The sequence below is a fragment of the Gorilla gorilla genome, chromosome 11, assembly GCF_029281585.2.
Source record: "Gorilla gorilla gorilla isolate KB3781 chromosome 11, NHGRI_mGorGor1-v2.1_pri, whole genome shotgun sequence".
NCBI classification, from domain to species: Eukaryota; Metazoa; Chordata; class Mammalia; order Primates; family Hominidae; genus Gorilla; species Gorilla gorilla.
Window position 1 is genome coordinate 103383968 of NC_073235.2, and position 15444 is coordinate 103399411.

General features: G+C 42.6%; 1 protein-coding gene and 1 non-coding gene across 2 annotated transcripts in view; both read left to right on the plus strand.

Annotated features, from left to right (window-relative positions):
• LOC101136449 (aldehyde oxidase 2) overlaps positions 1-15444 on the plus strand; it is an 82377-nt gene that overhangs the window by 52991 nt on the left and 13942 nt on the right. Inside the window, exons 27-34 of the mRNA XM_055380217.2 lie at positions 2839-2934; positions 4987-5115; positions 7423-7497; positions 8302-8354; positions 10285-10399; positions 12179-12244; positions 12357-12545; positions 15081-15248. Of these exons, the coding sequence (XP_055236192.2) occupies positions 2839-2934; positions 4987-5115; positions 7423-7497; positions 8302-8354; positions 10285-10399; positions 12179-12244; positions 12357-12545; positions 15081-15248 (891 nt within the window). The remainder of the gene's footprint in view (positions 1-2838; positions 2935-4986; positions 5116-7422; positions 7498-8301; positions 8355-10284; positions 10400-12178; positions 12245-12356; positions 12546-15080; positions 15249-15444) is intronic.
• On the plus strand, positions 10006-10172 carry LOC115933873 (U1 spliceosomal RNA). The gene has a single exon (XR_004069718.1). It is a non-coding gene; the product is annotated as a U1 spliceosomal RNA (small nuclear RNA).

Below are 15444 nucleotides of genomic sequence, written 5' to 3' on the forward strand. Positions count from 1 at the left end.
GATCAAGGGCTGAGTCCCACAAGACCGCCCCTATTTCAGACAGCAGCTTCAAATGGAGGGCCCTAGCTACTCACATTCCTGCCTGGCTGACTACTAATTTGGAGGTTTTCACTACCCCCATTCAGGTTTGATAATTTGCTAGAATGACTCATGGAACTCAGGAAAGCACTTTACTTATGATCATCACCAGTTTACTATGAAGGATATGACTCAGGAACAGCCAGATGGAAGCGCTGCCTGGGGCAAGGGATGGGAAGGGGACAGAGCTTCCCTGACCTCTCCAGGCACACACCCTCCCAGCACCTCCACATGTTCACCAACCCAGGAGCCCCCAGACTGCATCATTTGGGGTTTTTATGGAGGTTCCACTATACAGGCATGATTGATTACAGCATTGGCCATTAATGATTGAACTCAATCTCTAGCCCCCATCCCAAGAAGATGGGGAGGAGGACTGAAAGACCAATGCACACCGCCTCTGAGCCCCCATCCTAAAGCTACCTAAGCCCTCCTCATGAGTCATCTCATTAGGAGAATAAAACAGTAAATTCCAAGGCTTTACGAACTCTGAGCCAAGAACCAGGGGCAAAGATCAAATATTTACTTTTTATTATAACACACTTCCTTTCACCTGTATGGCCACACCGCATCTAAACCACAGCCTACACTCTATCATCATCCATGGGAACCAACATCTCATCTCATCACAAAGAAAACCTTCAAATCAAGCAATGACTTTAAGTCTCCATTTGAATATCCTCCAGCTGCTCCACAGAGTTCTAAATTGAGGCACCCTAGAATCACCTGGCTAGGAATAGAAGGGTGTTATTCCAGGTCAGCTGATGACTCACAAAGCTGGAACACCTACCCTCTAAATTGGCAGTGAGAGCTCTGTCCTCAGTGGGAGTCAAAAGACCCATGGTGAGTAAATCCTATTATTAGCAGCTACAAGCCTTGATGCTCCCAAGCCCCTCTGAGCCAACCCTGGGCCTCCAGGCATCTCGAGACACAAATGGGCTGAAGCCTTCGTTCCTCCTTCTCCTGGAAAGAAAAAAATACCACCTTTCCCTTTGTCCAGTTTATCAAACATTGATGCAGTGTCTCTGTGATTTTTTTTTTTTTTTAGACAGAGTTTTGCTCTTGTCACCCAGGCTGGAGGCTGGAGTACAATGGCACAATTTCTGCTCACTGTAACCTCTGCCTCCCAGGTTCAAGCAATTCTCCTGCCTCAGGCTCCCAAGTAGCTGGGATTACAGGCGCCTGCCACCACGCCTGGCTAATTTTTGCATTTTTAGTAGAGTCGGGGTTTCACCATGTTGGTCAGGCTGGTCTTGAACTCCTGACCCCAGCTGATCCACCCGCCTTGGCCTCCCAAAGTGCTGGGATTACAGGCATGAGCTACCACTCAAGGCCAGGACCTGCTCAGAGGTATTTACGGGACACAAAAATGAGTTAAGACCAGGTGTCCCTCCATGGCAACACTCAGAGAAGAGACTCTTACCTCCAGGATTCCTTACCTGTGGCTGCTCTTACAAAGTACCACAAACTGGGTGATTCAAAAACAACAAATTTATTCTCTCACAATTCTGGAGGCCTGAAGTTCAAACTCAAGGGGTCAGCAGGGCCATGCTGCCTCTGAAGGCTTCAGGGAAGGATCTTCCCTTGCTTTTCCAGCTTCTGGTGGCTCCTGGTATTACCTGGCTTGTGGCAACATAATTCCAGTCGCTGCTGCCTCCATCTTCCATGGCCCTCTTACAAGGACACCAGTCATTGAGTTTAGGGCCCGCACAATCCAGTATGATTTTATCTTAAGTAGTTGCATCTGCAAAGACTACATAAAGTTCCATGTTGAGGTTTCAGACAGACATGAATTTTAGGGGGCAGGGGAGGGACACTCTTCAACCCAGTATTCCTGTAAGGAGAAGTACAAAGAAGGAGGTGATTGATCCTTCCCAGATGGGGATGAGTACAGGCGTGAGCCGCCGCATCCAGCCAAGTGAGGAAGTTTTAACAGAACATAGACTGCAGGGCATGGCCCTGCAGGCTGTGCAGACAGGTAAGGAACAGGAGGAGAAGCCGGCCAGGACAAGAGATTGGACAGAAGCAAGGAGCACAGGTCAGAAAGGAGCTGCAGTGGGGCCAGACTCAGAGGCAAGGCAGGGGGCGACAGGGACTGTACAAGAGACCAAATCCCACAGGGCCTACTAGTGGAATAAGGAGCCGAGCTTTCCCTTACAGGCTGTGGGGGGTTTGCCCACCTTGCCCATGGCAAAGCCTTCTTCGGTCTGTGATTCTGTTCTGTTGTCACTTGTCATCCCTGAGCAGCACAGGAGTTGCACCTGTCCTCCCAGGTCTGCCAGGGCCCCCTATGCCACTCTCGTTATCTCACTGATCATCCTACACTACCGTGACTTGATCTCCAGCCTGCCTTTCCACCACATTGTGAGCAGCTTGAAGAAGAGCCATGTCTTGTTCATCTTTATGTATCTGGAGCTGAGCACACTTGGTACACACTACGTGCAAGTACCTAAAACATTTAAATAACTAGCTTAATGGTCAGCCAGTGATTTTAAGCATGAGAGTGACTTTCAAACAATTGGAACCAACGCTCTCAACTCCTGAGGTATCCAAAGGGGCTTCTATGAAAACCAGGAGGAACGTTCTTTACAGGCGACTTTTTGCACAAAACAGAACTAAGCTTCAGCATCCCACCAGGAAAGTTTGCTTCTCTGACCCCCTCCAGTCCCTAAGACTGGTGTTTCACTACCTTGTGTTTTATATTGAACCTCACCAAATGCTAACTTGCACTGAGCTATGCCTTCCGGATTCTTTTACTAGGCAGCTGCACTGGTTCATATCTACACAGATGGGTCTGTGTTGGTCACACATGGAGGCAATGAACTGGGACAAGGTATTCACACCAAAATGCTACAGGTAAAATAAATAAAATTAAACCATTATTCTCTATATACATTGTTGAAAGTTAGGATTCATCTATTAGGGTAAATGTTGACTCCCTGTATTCAAACACTGAGATCTTGACTATTTAGTTGGAAGGCTTCTTACATATCAAATAGAATGTAGAATGGCTGAGGTGGCAGAAATCCCACGTGTATGCAGACAGTCCTGGAGCTTGGCCAGGGTTCATGGATGGGGTGATCATTAGTGAAAATGCCACTAAGAAACCCATGGAGCCCTGTGGTGGGAGCTCCAAGCAGGCAACCAGGAGCAGGAGTTTCTCAGCTTTTGTAGTTTTAATGTTTACATTTTAGCAAATGTTTACATTTTAGCAACAATATTAGGTTGCTAATGTTTTATTTTGACAAGTAAGGACAAGTATTTCATCAACTGCCATCATCCTACAATTTTTATAAGATATTTAACACACATACATACACACCAATTAGTAAGAATATAATCTCAGGAGAAAAACAAGAATAATTTTTTAAATAACACTGTGACAAATGTATTAGATTTCTATAGCGCATTAGATTTCTATAGCGCACATCTGTAGCTTTTGACTATCCAGCCCCTTAGCTCATTTGGAGTACTGTACCTCTCACATGCCATATATTCCTGAAAGACTCCTCAATTTGGGTACCTTTCAGCTCCATCCCCATCCTTACTCCCACGCCTGCTGCAGATATAGGCACAAGACCCGCCTCTGGTCAGTCAGGGTTCCGGAATCCCACTGACTCTGGGAAAGGACACATGATTCAAGCAAGGCCACTCAGAGCCTTTCCTGGGACTGACGTGTAGATGCTGGGAGAAAGGAGCCATCTTTCCCCTGTGGCTGTTTAGGTACTATACTATAGGGCAGGGGCTGCCACAGGCAGTTCTGTGCCATGGATGGAACCGGCCATTGTAGAAAGAAAAGCAAATGTGAGAGGCTGAGAGGAGACCCTGACGAGACCACAAAGCCCCTAGATACACATGTACTTCACACTAGCTCCATCTATCCTGCCCAGTTATATGAACCAACAAATTCCCTTTGGATTTTCACCACCAAGAAACAACAAAGTCGTCCCTTTTTTCATTTTGCTTCTTTCTGGAGAAACTTCATATTGAATGACATTAGTCAGAAGATTAGCATTTGAGAACGGGATATCATGAGAAGGTGTTTTTTGCAAACACAAAAAGACAAGAGAAGCCAAAATAATGTTTTTTCCTTTCCCTTTCTTCTTTTTCATCTCTTTCCTTGCCATTTCTTGATTAAATATCTTCATCTCCACATGTGTTTGCTAGAGAAACTGGAAGGAAAAGAGCAGAAAAGAAGCCAGGTGCAGTGGCATGCACCTGTAGTCCCAGCTACTCAGGAGGCTGAAGCAGGAGGATCACTTGAGTCCAGGAGTTCAAGATCAGCCTGGGCAACACAGTGAGACCCCATCTCTAAAATAATAATAATAATCTTTTAAAAATTATTTTTAAGAACCAGAAAAAAATGAACAGCAAATACTGGAGGAATATAAGCAAGGGAGAACAAATAGAAAACAGAGGGGGAGGATAAGAGCAAGAAAAATGTCCTCAGGGTCATTCCAAGTTCATCTGATACTGATATCAAAAGATTTCAGACCAAATTCTGAGTCAGTCTCATCTCAGTCTCCCCTCTTTCTCTCTCTCTCTCTCTTCCTCTCTCTCTCTCTCCCTCCATCCCTCTTTTTCTTCCTGCCACTGAACCAAATAAGTGCCTGAAAATCTCAATTTGGCCTACTTCCTACACATCTAAAACTTAGAAAAAAGGAAATTCTTAACATTCTAAACGGACTCAATTTGAAAAGAACCACTGTGGAATATTACCAAGAAAACACTGTAAAAATGAGCATGAGGCCTTACAAAAAAAGTAGTTTTGATGCTTATAAAGTACATTATTTTAGTCTTAAAAGGGTACCATGGATGTAATAACAAATAATTTTTATTAAGAAAAATAATGATTCAAATCTTCATAGAAGTCCTTGCTGGACTTGAAAATATTTATGTTTCTCATAGGTGGCCAGCCATGAGCTAAAAATACCCATGTCCTATATGCACATCTGTGAAATGAGCATAGCAACAGTGCCCAATACAATTGCTACGGCAGCGTCTATCGGTGCAGATGTTAACGGCAGAGCTGTGCAGGTGAGTCTTCCTGTCTCTCCTTGGTGTGCCTCTCCCACATCCCTGGTTTTTATGACTAGATACAGGTACAATAGTTGACTTCAGAGAAGTCATCTGTGTCACTAAACATAGTCTGGGGTAACTAAAATGTTGGGAGAGTGTATTTGGAGTAGGCTAAATTGAGATGACAGACCCAAAATGCAAAGGCTCAAACACAGTAAAAGTCCCTTTCTTGTACACATATCAGTCCCGAGCATTGTTTGGTCATTCAAGCACCCAAATTGATGGAGGCTCCACCATCTTCAACGTGTGGTGTGCCAAGTTGCCCTGGGTGTCATCATTCCAGTGAGCATGGAGGAGCCGGTGTGGAAGACTCTGAGCCAGATCTGGAAGTGATGCAAGTCATTTCCACACACAGTCCATTAGCAGAACCAGTTTCGGGCTGTGTCTAACTGCAACGGAGGTTGGGAAATGTAGAATAGTGGGAAACCGTATGTCCAGCTGCTATGGAAGAAGGAGAGAATGGATTTTGGTGAACAGGCAGTCTCTGTTCCTAGGAGACACAGCAAGAAGAAATTTGGCTACCAAGTAATGCAGAGCTGTGCAAGTTTCCTCCAGCATAAACAAGTGCTTGCAGGCAGATAGGCAGGCAGACCCCAGCCAAGGAGACAGGGTGCAATAGAAGCATTGTCTTCAGTGGTATTCTACCGAGTACTTAGAGCTTTTCTTTGTACTTATTTTTTTAACTGAATTTTTTTAAGTGCTGAATTTTCACTGTCTCAGAATAGAATCATGACTTCATATTCCTTAATTCAAATATCTGATTGCATGTACTTTTGAAATATATCTATTTGTCATGTTTCTGTTGCAAACTGTTCACTTTTCCACTGGGATATTGCGGTGAGCCATATTTTCCCAGAATGCTGCAATGATACCACCAACAGGAACCCCTTTCGAATCAGTCCTAATTTTGTGGTGATACCTCTTAAGGAATCAAAAAGCAAACACTCTTTTTTACTCAGAACAAATGTGTAAGAAACCTCAAATGCATGAGATCTAATTTGGAGTAGGGTCAAACACAAGAGAGGAACAGCTCAGAGTATATGGGAGTTGTCAGCCCAAAATAAGTGTCAATCCATCTTCTAGAGTATTAAGTTTTAGGTTTCTGTTAAAGATCAGAAAATTTGTGGATCTAGGTCATTATAAAGTAAATTTAATTGTTTCCTCATTTCATACCCAAAGCCAAGGCCTTTGTTGTAGTAGTTTGATGGTGGTTGAATGAACAGATGGAGGGAGAGATCAGACACAGGGGGATTCTGGCATGTCATTGTTACAGACTGGAAAGCACAAATTTTAATGAAAATAGGATGTTTATTCCACTTATTTTAATAGCCATAAAATACAAAAGAAATGGTCGGGTGCGGTGGCTCACGCTGTAATCCCAGCACTTTGGGAGGTCGAGGTGGGCAGATCACGAGGTCAGGAAATCGAGACCATCCTGCCCAACATGGTGAAACCTCGCTTCTACTAAAATACAAAAAATTAGCCAGGCATGGTGATGTGCGCCTGTAGTCCCAGCTACTTGGGAGGCTGAGGCAGGGGAATCGCTTGAACCCAGGTTGCAATGAGCTGAGATCGTGCCACTACACTCCAGCCTGGCGACAGAGCAAGACTCCATCTCAAAAAAAAAAAAGAAATATACAAAAATACAAAAGATGTAGGAAAAAAAATGCTAAGGGCCAGGCACAGTGGCTCATGCCTGTGATCCTAGCACTTTGGGAGGCTGAAGTGGGCAGATGGCTCGAGCTCAGGAGTTCAAGACCAGCCTGGTCAACATGGTGAAACTCCATCTCTACAAAGAAGACAAAAATCAGCCAGGCTTGGTGGTGAGTGCCTGGAGTCCCAGTTACTCAAGAGACTGAGGTGGAAGGATTGCTTGAGCCCAGATATCGAAGTTGCAGTGAGCCAAGATGGTACCACTGCACTCCAGCCTGGTTGACAGAGTGAGACCCTGTCTCAAAAAAACAAACCAAAAAAAAAGAGAGAGAGAGAGAGAAGTTAAGAACCTGAATAGTCTAAGAAAGAGGACCTGAGAGTAGAAATTCAGCTGAACCCATATTTTCACAGGAAGTGAGCCAAGAAGGGGAAAAAATAACCTCCAGTAACTGATACTGTTATCAAGGGCAGGAGTTGTGTTCCCGATTTTTCAGGATCACGCACTCCATAGCACTTGCTGACCTAATCAATGAACATTTGTTCACACAAATGGTAACCACCAGAACCACTGGGCTCTTCTCTAATGTGGATTCCATTCTTTACTACTTCAAGAATGCTTGTCAGATCCTTCTGAAACGCCTTGAGCCCATCATTAAGAAACATCCGGAAGGTAAATGGGAAGACTGGGTAAGTGTTCCACTCCCTTTGAAATGAGAAAACAATGTAAACCAGTACTGAGACAGCACCACAGCAGTGCACAGCCATCACACACAGAGACAGTTCCTCTAAGTGTCACAGTGATGGAGCATGCCCCCAGTTTCTTCCCCAGTTGAATGGATTTCTGCAAATAGGCAGGATCTCTAAAGGTTGAGAAGGCTACTCCAGGATGTATACCAGGTGTGTATGGAGAAAGCACACAGGAAACAGCAATCACTAGAAGGAGAAATAGAAGTGTATGAAGAATACACTCCACTCAAGTAAGAAATAAGAGGAAAAGAATGAGCCTTCCCAAGCCACACACACACACATACACACACACACATGCAAGCACGATGTTTTGGGTAGGTTAGGAGGAAAACTAAAAGGCCTATTTGCTGTTGAATATGGCTCAAAGAAGATGACTAAGTTAATCCAACTTTACAATATCCTGTGACTTTTTTCATTAGAGCAATTATTTCACATTTACACACACGCTTACTGTAAAGTTCTAACATTTAGAAATGAAGTCCAAATACCTTGTGCACTGAGTCCCTATCTCATGGATGTGCAGCAGGATTCTATTTTATTTTTGTTCAACCCAGACTTCTAAACTCAATCAGAAGGAAATTGTTAGTGTGCCAGTTAAGGAAAAATAATTTGATGACGAGTTCTATTATTGGTAGCAAAGCACCAGCAACAATTATGAGATGTCAATTTTAGATTGGACATTTCTGTTTTCACCTAGCAGATGGTATATTTGTTTTGCTTTAACTAAGTATGCCCATTCTGCAGATAGAAGCTGCATTTGAACAAATAATCAGTCTCTCAGCCACTGGATACTTCAGGTAAACATCACAATAATATCTTGACATAGATAAGAAAATAAGAGGTAACTTAATCACTGTTGATGGCTGTTGTGATACTTTGGTTCTTGTCTTCTTAGTTTAAAAGAATTTAAACAAGAGACACAGCAAAGCAAAAAAACAACAACAACAAAAAGAGACACACAGCAAAAGATGTGCAGCATAGAGTAATTTATTGCAAAAAAAAAAGAATATTTTGAAAATGAGGTGCAGAGTAGACAGTACACCCTGAGAGAGAATTCAGGGCAGGCTCTCTGTAAGGATGAGACAGCAAAAACTGGTATTGCGGACGCTCCCTTTATGGGGGTCTTACATGATTATTTATAAAGAGGTGGGAAGAGGTGTTACTAGTAAGCACGTTCTGAATGGTCTTCTGGGTGCACATGTGCAGCTGTACATGCGTGTTCATACATCACATGTCTCATTAGTATCTTAAATCTCCACCCAGAGGTGTGTTTTTTACTATTAAAATAATTTGATTTTACCTGAGGACAGGTAAAATCAAAGTGTGCATGCTCTCTATAGGGGAAATTCCCTACTGAAGATAGCTTTGTTTGAATGAGTGCAATTACAATGGAAATGCTGAAGCTTTCGTGTTGATTGTGCCGTCACCACAGTGCTGGTGCTGCGTCCAGAGAACGTGGTCACTTTCTTGACTATCTATGCTGCCTCAACTCTGGGCCGCAGGTCCCTCATTTGTAAAATACATTTTTATTGTATGATTGCTGAGGTCCCTTCTAGGCCCAAAATTCTATGATTTCACATAGGCCTTTCAGTTATGTCCAAAAAAAAAATTAAACAATAAAACACCCTTATTGGGGAAAAAAAATTAGATGCTTGACTTACAACAGCTAATCCTTATAATCATTATTTACTATTTATTTAATCATTACTTACAATATCTAATCATTATTTACTATTCTTTATCATGAATAGTAAAAATATATTATCATTAGAAATGACTTGCATCTCAATTTTACAAATCTCCCTCCTTTTACCATAAAACCTGTCTATTTTGAAGCTCCGTACTAGACAAGGGAGAATGGGTGGATGATAATCACCAGTCATTGTCAAATTCAAAAAGCATGTGACATTAGTTTTACAGTCTAATGAAACAAACCACCAAACAATAGACACACACACACACACATACAGAGAACAGTAAAGCAAATCCTCATGAAGAATGAGGAAATAAGGAGATAACAGCCCAGCCTAGAGCCTTGTACCTAATGAGTTCTAAATTCCTAAGTTCAGTTACCTAAGAAGAGAGCAAACCAGCCCTCTATCTGAATATATCTTCTATTATAAATTAATGCATTGAATTACCAGTCCTTTTTTACCAACCCTGAATTACCATCAGCTCCCTGTGAGTTTGGTTAGCACTATCCATGGGGTCCCTTTGGGAAGAGTGGTCCCAGAGGGACTACTGATAAAATTCAACTGAGGTTCTCAGTGGGCAGGCAGGCTAAAGCTCAAATCCTTTGTAGTCAAGATACTGGCACACTGTGAGGTCCGGTCCCAAACAATCTATTGGCTTCTCCCTCTTTTTGACATCCTAATTGTGGCACAAGGAATGTCCTCTTTAAATGAGTTTAAAAGGCAATTGAAATGAACATAAATCAAATGAAATGCTGTACTTACCTAGCAGGGGAGATACCGTGATTCTGAAGGTGGTTTTCCTAGAGTGAGGCTTATCTTACCTATTTTACTCCAGAAATGCTGACCCCTGTGATTTCTCCAAATGTAGGAAACTCAACTGCATAATTTATGGTAGTGGGAGACTGTATTTGTGCCCTCCCTGGCAAAAAAAAAAAAAAAAATGAAACACTACCATAAAACCTTGGTAACTTTTAAAATAAATCAACATTCTATCTCCCCAACTCAAGCTAAAAGGCTTTATTTCTTCCCTCAGGGGCTACAAGGTCTTCATGGACTGGGAGAAGAGGGTGGGGGACCCATTTCCTTACTATGTCTACGGAGCTGCCTGTTCTGAGATTGAAATTGACTGCCTGACAGGTGCTCACAAGGTAAGTCAAGTCTAACTTTCCTCTTGGCAAATCAAAACAACAACAAAAGTGTGTTGTATAGTAAATAGCCCAATTCCATTATGTAATTCTCTTATAACAAGAACAAGATTCTTTCAATTCCATGGGAGGGTCCAGAGATCTAGCCTTATCCTGAATTTCCACTTAAAAAGACAATATAATAGTCAAAAATGAATTGCTGATGACAGTCTAAAATGTATTAAATTTTTTGTTTCATTTAGACAACAAAATCACTTTCCAAGATTTCTCCCCAAAAAAAGCATCTATTTATAAAGAAAAAACACATTTTCTAATCTGAAGGAATAACTAACTTAGTAAATAGTCTTGAGCAAACATTTTGAAAGCACATAGCAATGTGCTGTTTCTCCAAAGTCAATTATCCAAAAAGTATTACTGGAACAGATTTTGGGGGAAGAGAGGTATTAAAATAATTGTTATATTTTCTATTTAATTGAACAGCCAAGAAACCACCCATTGGAGACAGGGAATCATACTTAACCCAAAATTAACAACTTTCATTATAAAGGATGCAATTTTACCCAAGGGCCTTGGAATAAATCCCTAAAGATATGAAACTTATGAGGATCTTCCAGAATTTATGATGCTAGAAAAGTCAAAATGTGGTCTTTTCTGTGCCTTTCAGTTTACATTTACAGTTTAAGGTTCAATAATTTCAGTATCACTTTGATCCCTTAAAATAGTTTATTTCTTAAAGAGGCAAAACTTCTTTTAACTAAAGAGAAATCAGAGAAATTCAGTGACAGGCCTGTTGCAGCTGGCCATTTGTGGTTGGTGAACTAAATCATCCATCAACTCAGTGTTAGTGCACAGCCATCTCTTTCCACTGTCCAGCACTTACAGTGCAAAACACACCAGGTTTCAAGGTAGAAGTAAACTGAAGGCCCACTCTGAGGTGTGTCCAATCTCCCTCCCTATCCAGGTTGAGGATAGATGAAGGCTGGTCCCAATGCCCAGAGTAGGTTGTCCAAGAGGCCAAGGTTTGAGTCAAAAGAGAATTGCCAAGTCCAAAAGGCTAGATAGAAAGTAGGAGCCCAGGTATTGAGCCCAAACAGAGAATGATGATCTTGTCAGAACAAGCACTGGGAAATGGGGGGCAGAAGGGAAGCCCTGAGACACTCCGGAGATAGGCCACAGGCACTTAGGGGCTTTTAGTGGCTCCTTAATAACCTGCAGGCCCATGTCCAGTGCCAAAACAAGGGCCAGATTCATGTGATGCTTCTCAGAGAAGGAAGTAGATTAGCAAATCAAAGGTGGTCTCAACATTTGCCATGAATACCTTCCAAGATCTTGCAAATCCACAAACTCATACATGCCAGTATGGCTCTAGGATTTTCACAGTAAAATGGCAATAGTACCACCTGCCACAGATTATCATGAGGACTACATGAGCTCTTAAATTATATTCCAACAACAAATTCAGGTTGAGAATCAGATGAACAACCAGGCACAACAATTATTTACCAAGTGACTCACTCAGACACACTAGCATGTCATGGACTTTGGAGTCACTTAAGAGGAGTCAAAACCATGAATGTACAAGATCTTCCAGGGTCATGGACAGTCCTGGCACTAAATTTGAAGAGTTCAGCAGGCATCTTAACAGCTCTAATGTTGACAGGGTTCAACGCAGTGTTAATTAGCCAGCAGGAGTTCTGGAAAAACTGGAGATCATTTGAGTATACCTGAAAATGATACTTTTAATTCAAATTTTTATGGTGAGGTAATTTTTATTTTGGGCAGAAAATCAGAACGGACATCATCATGGATGCATGTTGCAGCCTAAATCCGGCCATTGATATTGGGCAGGTAGGTGCTGGCCCATCTGGGCAGATGCCCCTTCCTGGGAGTCATTTCAGGGTAGGTAAAGGCCTTCTAAAAATGACACAATGTCACAAAGCTTGAAATTGTCCCCCTCCAGATTGAAGGTTCGTTTATTCAGGGAATGGGGCTTTATACCACTGAAGAACTGAAATATTCCCCAGAAGGTGTCCTGTACTCTCGGAGCCCAGATGAGTACAAAATTCCAGCCATCACTGATGTCCCAGAGGAGTTCAATGTCTCCTTGCTGCAATCGTCACAAACCCCACTAACCATCTATTCATCTAAGGTAAGCATCCAAACCTACCACTGCACGGTGTCATGGATCGGGTAGCACACGGCAGATGAAAGCAGGTGGACAAAATAGTAAATCAATGTTAACTGTTATCAGGAACAAATCACTATAGACTGCTAGAATTTGGAGATGACTCACCCATGGCAATCGTGGGCCAAGGATTTTAATAATTTCCTCTTTCACTGAAAACTCTAAAACTCGCCAAAAAGCTTTGACTTCTTAATAGAATAACACTTTTACTTAAGACCCTGAAGACTATAATATTAAACAGGATTGGAGGCGCAATGCGACTGAAATCCTAGCAGTGGCAGCATGGACAGAACCCTGGACTGAGGTCACAGAAGACCTGGGTTCCTGCCACAGCCCTATCCCCTCCCCGTGGTCTTAGGCAAATCACTCACCTCTGAGGGGCTCAGCGTCCTCACCATACCCAGAAATGCATCTAGAACAGTGGTTCTCAACTGGGAGTGGGAGAAGTGGGGGAAGTGATTTTGTACAAGGCAGCCCCCCACCCCACTACAAAGAATTATGTGGCACAAAATGTTAATAGCATCAGAAAGCAAAGACATCAACCCTTAATAATTGCTAAAGTAATGAAACTGCAAATTAAAATAAAGATCATTATTTGTTTGCCTTGCTCTATGCAGATTACGTGAAAACCACCCTCAGAGTAAAAACTTCATCTAGGGTTGAGATGTATTGTTAAAGTTTCTTGACTCCTCTTAAGACTTTAAAATCTTTCCTGGTCATGGTGGTGCACACCTATAGCTCTAGCTACTCAGGAGGCTGAAGCAGGGGATTGCTTGAGCCCAGGAATTCAAGACCAGCCTGGGTAATCAATAAATAAGATCTTTTGGGAGACTTCTTGCTAGTACCCGTCCTCCAAAAAAAAAAAAAGTATCCAACTCCATCTGTAGAAATTTCATCATGTCCAAACTGGATCCCACTGTCAGTCCAGGAACACCAGGAACTTCCTCTAGACCTATAGTGATGAGGTCAGGGCAAACCTGAAAGGAAGGACAATCAATGGGGCCTTTGGATTCTCATTGAACTGGAAATCACTCTAAGGGGAAAAGGCAAAAGGGAGCTAAGAGCCCACAGAGAGCAGCTTTTAAGCCACCAAGAGTAACACAGGGCAGAAAGGACCCTTGAGTCCTTGTAGTTGCAGACAGCCACTCACAAGCAGACACTCAGGAAAATCATGGGTTTGCGGGTCCCACATGGAGGGTACTATGTAAAAACAACAGAGAGCTACCAGGTACCGGGAGCTGTGCTAGGTGCTTTTGCGTTTCCTGATCCTCGCAACACCCAGTAAAGTTGGCATCACTGCCCACACTTCACTGACAAAGGAACAGAGGAGATTATCTCACTTACCCAGAGAAACACGGGGAGTAAGGGCCAGGATTCAGACTCAGTCTCACTAACTTAAGGGTCGCAAATTGGTGGTCTACTGGCTAAATCTAGGCTGAAGATGTACTTTTCTTTGGCCTACACAGTGTTTTTACAAGTCAGGGAATTTTACATTAAAATACAGATATCTAAATTCTCTTGAGAAAATGGATGATCTGGTAATTTTGGCTGCATTCTTGGAAAGGCAACAACTAACTACAACCAAAGAACAGCTGCCCTTATAGACAGGACATGGGGGTGCTCTTCCTCACTTTACTTTCCACTGCTCCTTATTGTCCTTCATCTGCCTGCATCACTCATTGACAATACCTGCCTGTTCCTTGTGGATGGTGGGTTTACAACCTTTCATCTGGTATCAAAGTCTGTACTCTTTCTTCTAGAGTACCCTGCCTATCCTGACCCTGGAGTTAAAAAAAGGCATTTTTCTCTCTGCTGATAAAGCTGGCTAGTTCAATCCATTGAATGTGTTTTACTAAATAGGGTACTTTCCCATTACCACACAAACACACTCATACACACACACATACACACATACATACCTTTCCTAGGGAACAAAAATTTAACCCAGATGGGATTCAAGATCTGGGAAACTCAGATTATGCTGGGACTTTTTTTCTTTGTCTTTGCTTTTTTTTTTTTTTTTTGAGATGTAATCTTGCTCTGTCGCCCAACTGGAGTGCAATGGCATGATCTTGGCTCACTGCAACCTCCAACTCCCGGGTTCAAGCAATTCTTCTGCCTCAGCCTCCCAAATAGCTAGGACTACAGGTGCACACCACCACGCCCAGCTAATTTTTGTATTTTTAGTAGAGACGGGGTTTCGCCATGTTGGGCAGGATGGTCTTGATCTCTTGACCTCATGATCCATCCGCCTCGGCCTCCCAAAGTGCTAGGATTACAAGTGTGAGCCACCAAGCCCGGCCTATGCTGGGATTTTTAAGACTACTCAAGCTTCTGATTCAGTCAGTAAGTCAGCCAACAAACATTTATTGAGAAGATTTTGTGTACAAAACACTGTGCAGGGGTTGGGGATAGAATGGTGAACAAGACCTGGCCCCTACCCTCTAGAAATTTGTAATGTAGTATGGAAGTTTCTTAAACCACTGTGCCTTCTTACAGGGCCTCGGGGAGTCTGGGATGTTCCTGGGGTCATCTGTGTTCTTTGCCATTGCTGACGCTGTGGCCACAGTGCGAAGAGAAAGAGACATAGCTGAGGACTTCACGGTGCAGAGCCCAGCAACGCCAGAATGGGTTCGAATGGCCTGTGCAGATCGATTCACAGAAATGGTAGGAAATAGTTTATTTTCCTAAAAGATGATTTGTCTATTTCCTGCTTCTTAGACCTCTTGGGTAAATGCATAACCTAATCTGTGTCTAGCTAATCAAATTATGAAATGAAAAAAGCAAATCACACAAATACACCTTGTATACATGTAGTAATTTTAACTTTTAAAAAAGTATTTCCCAAGTGTTAATTTGATCA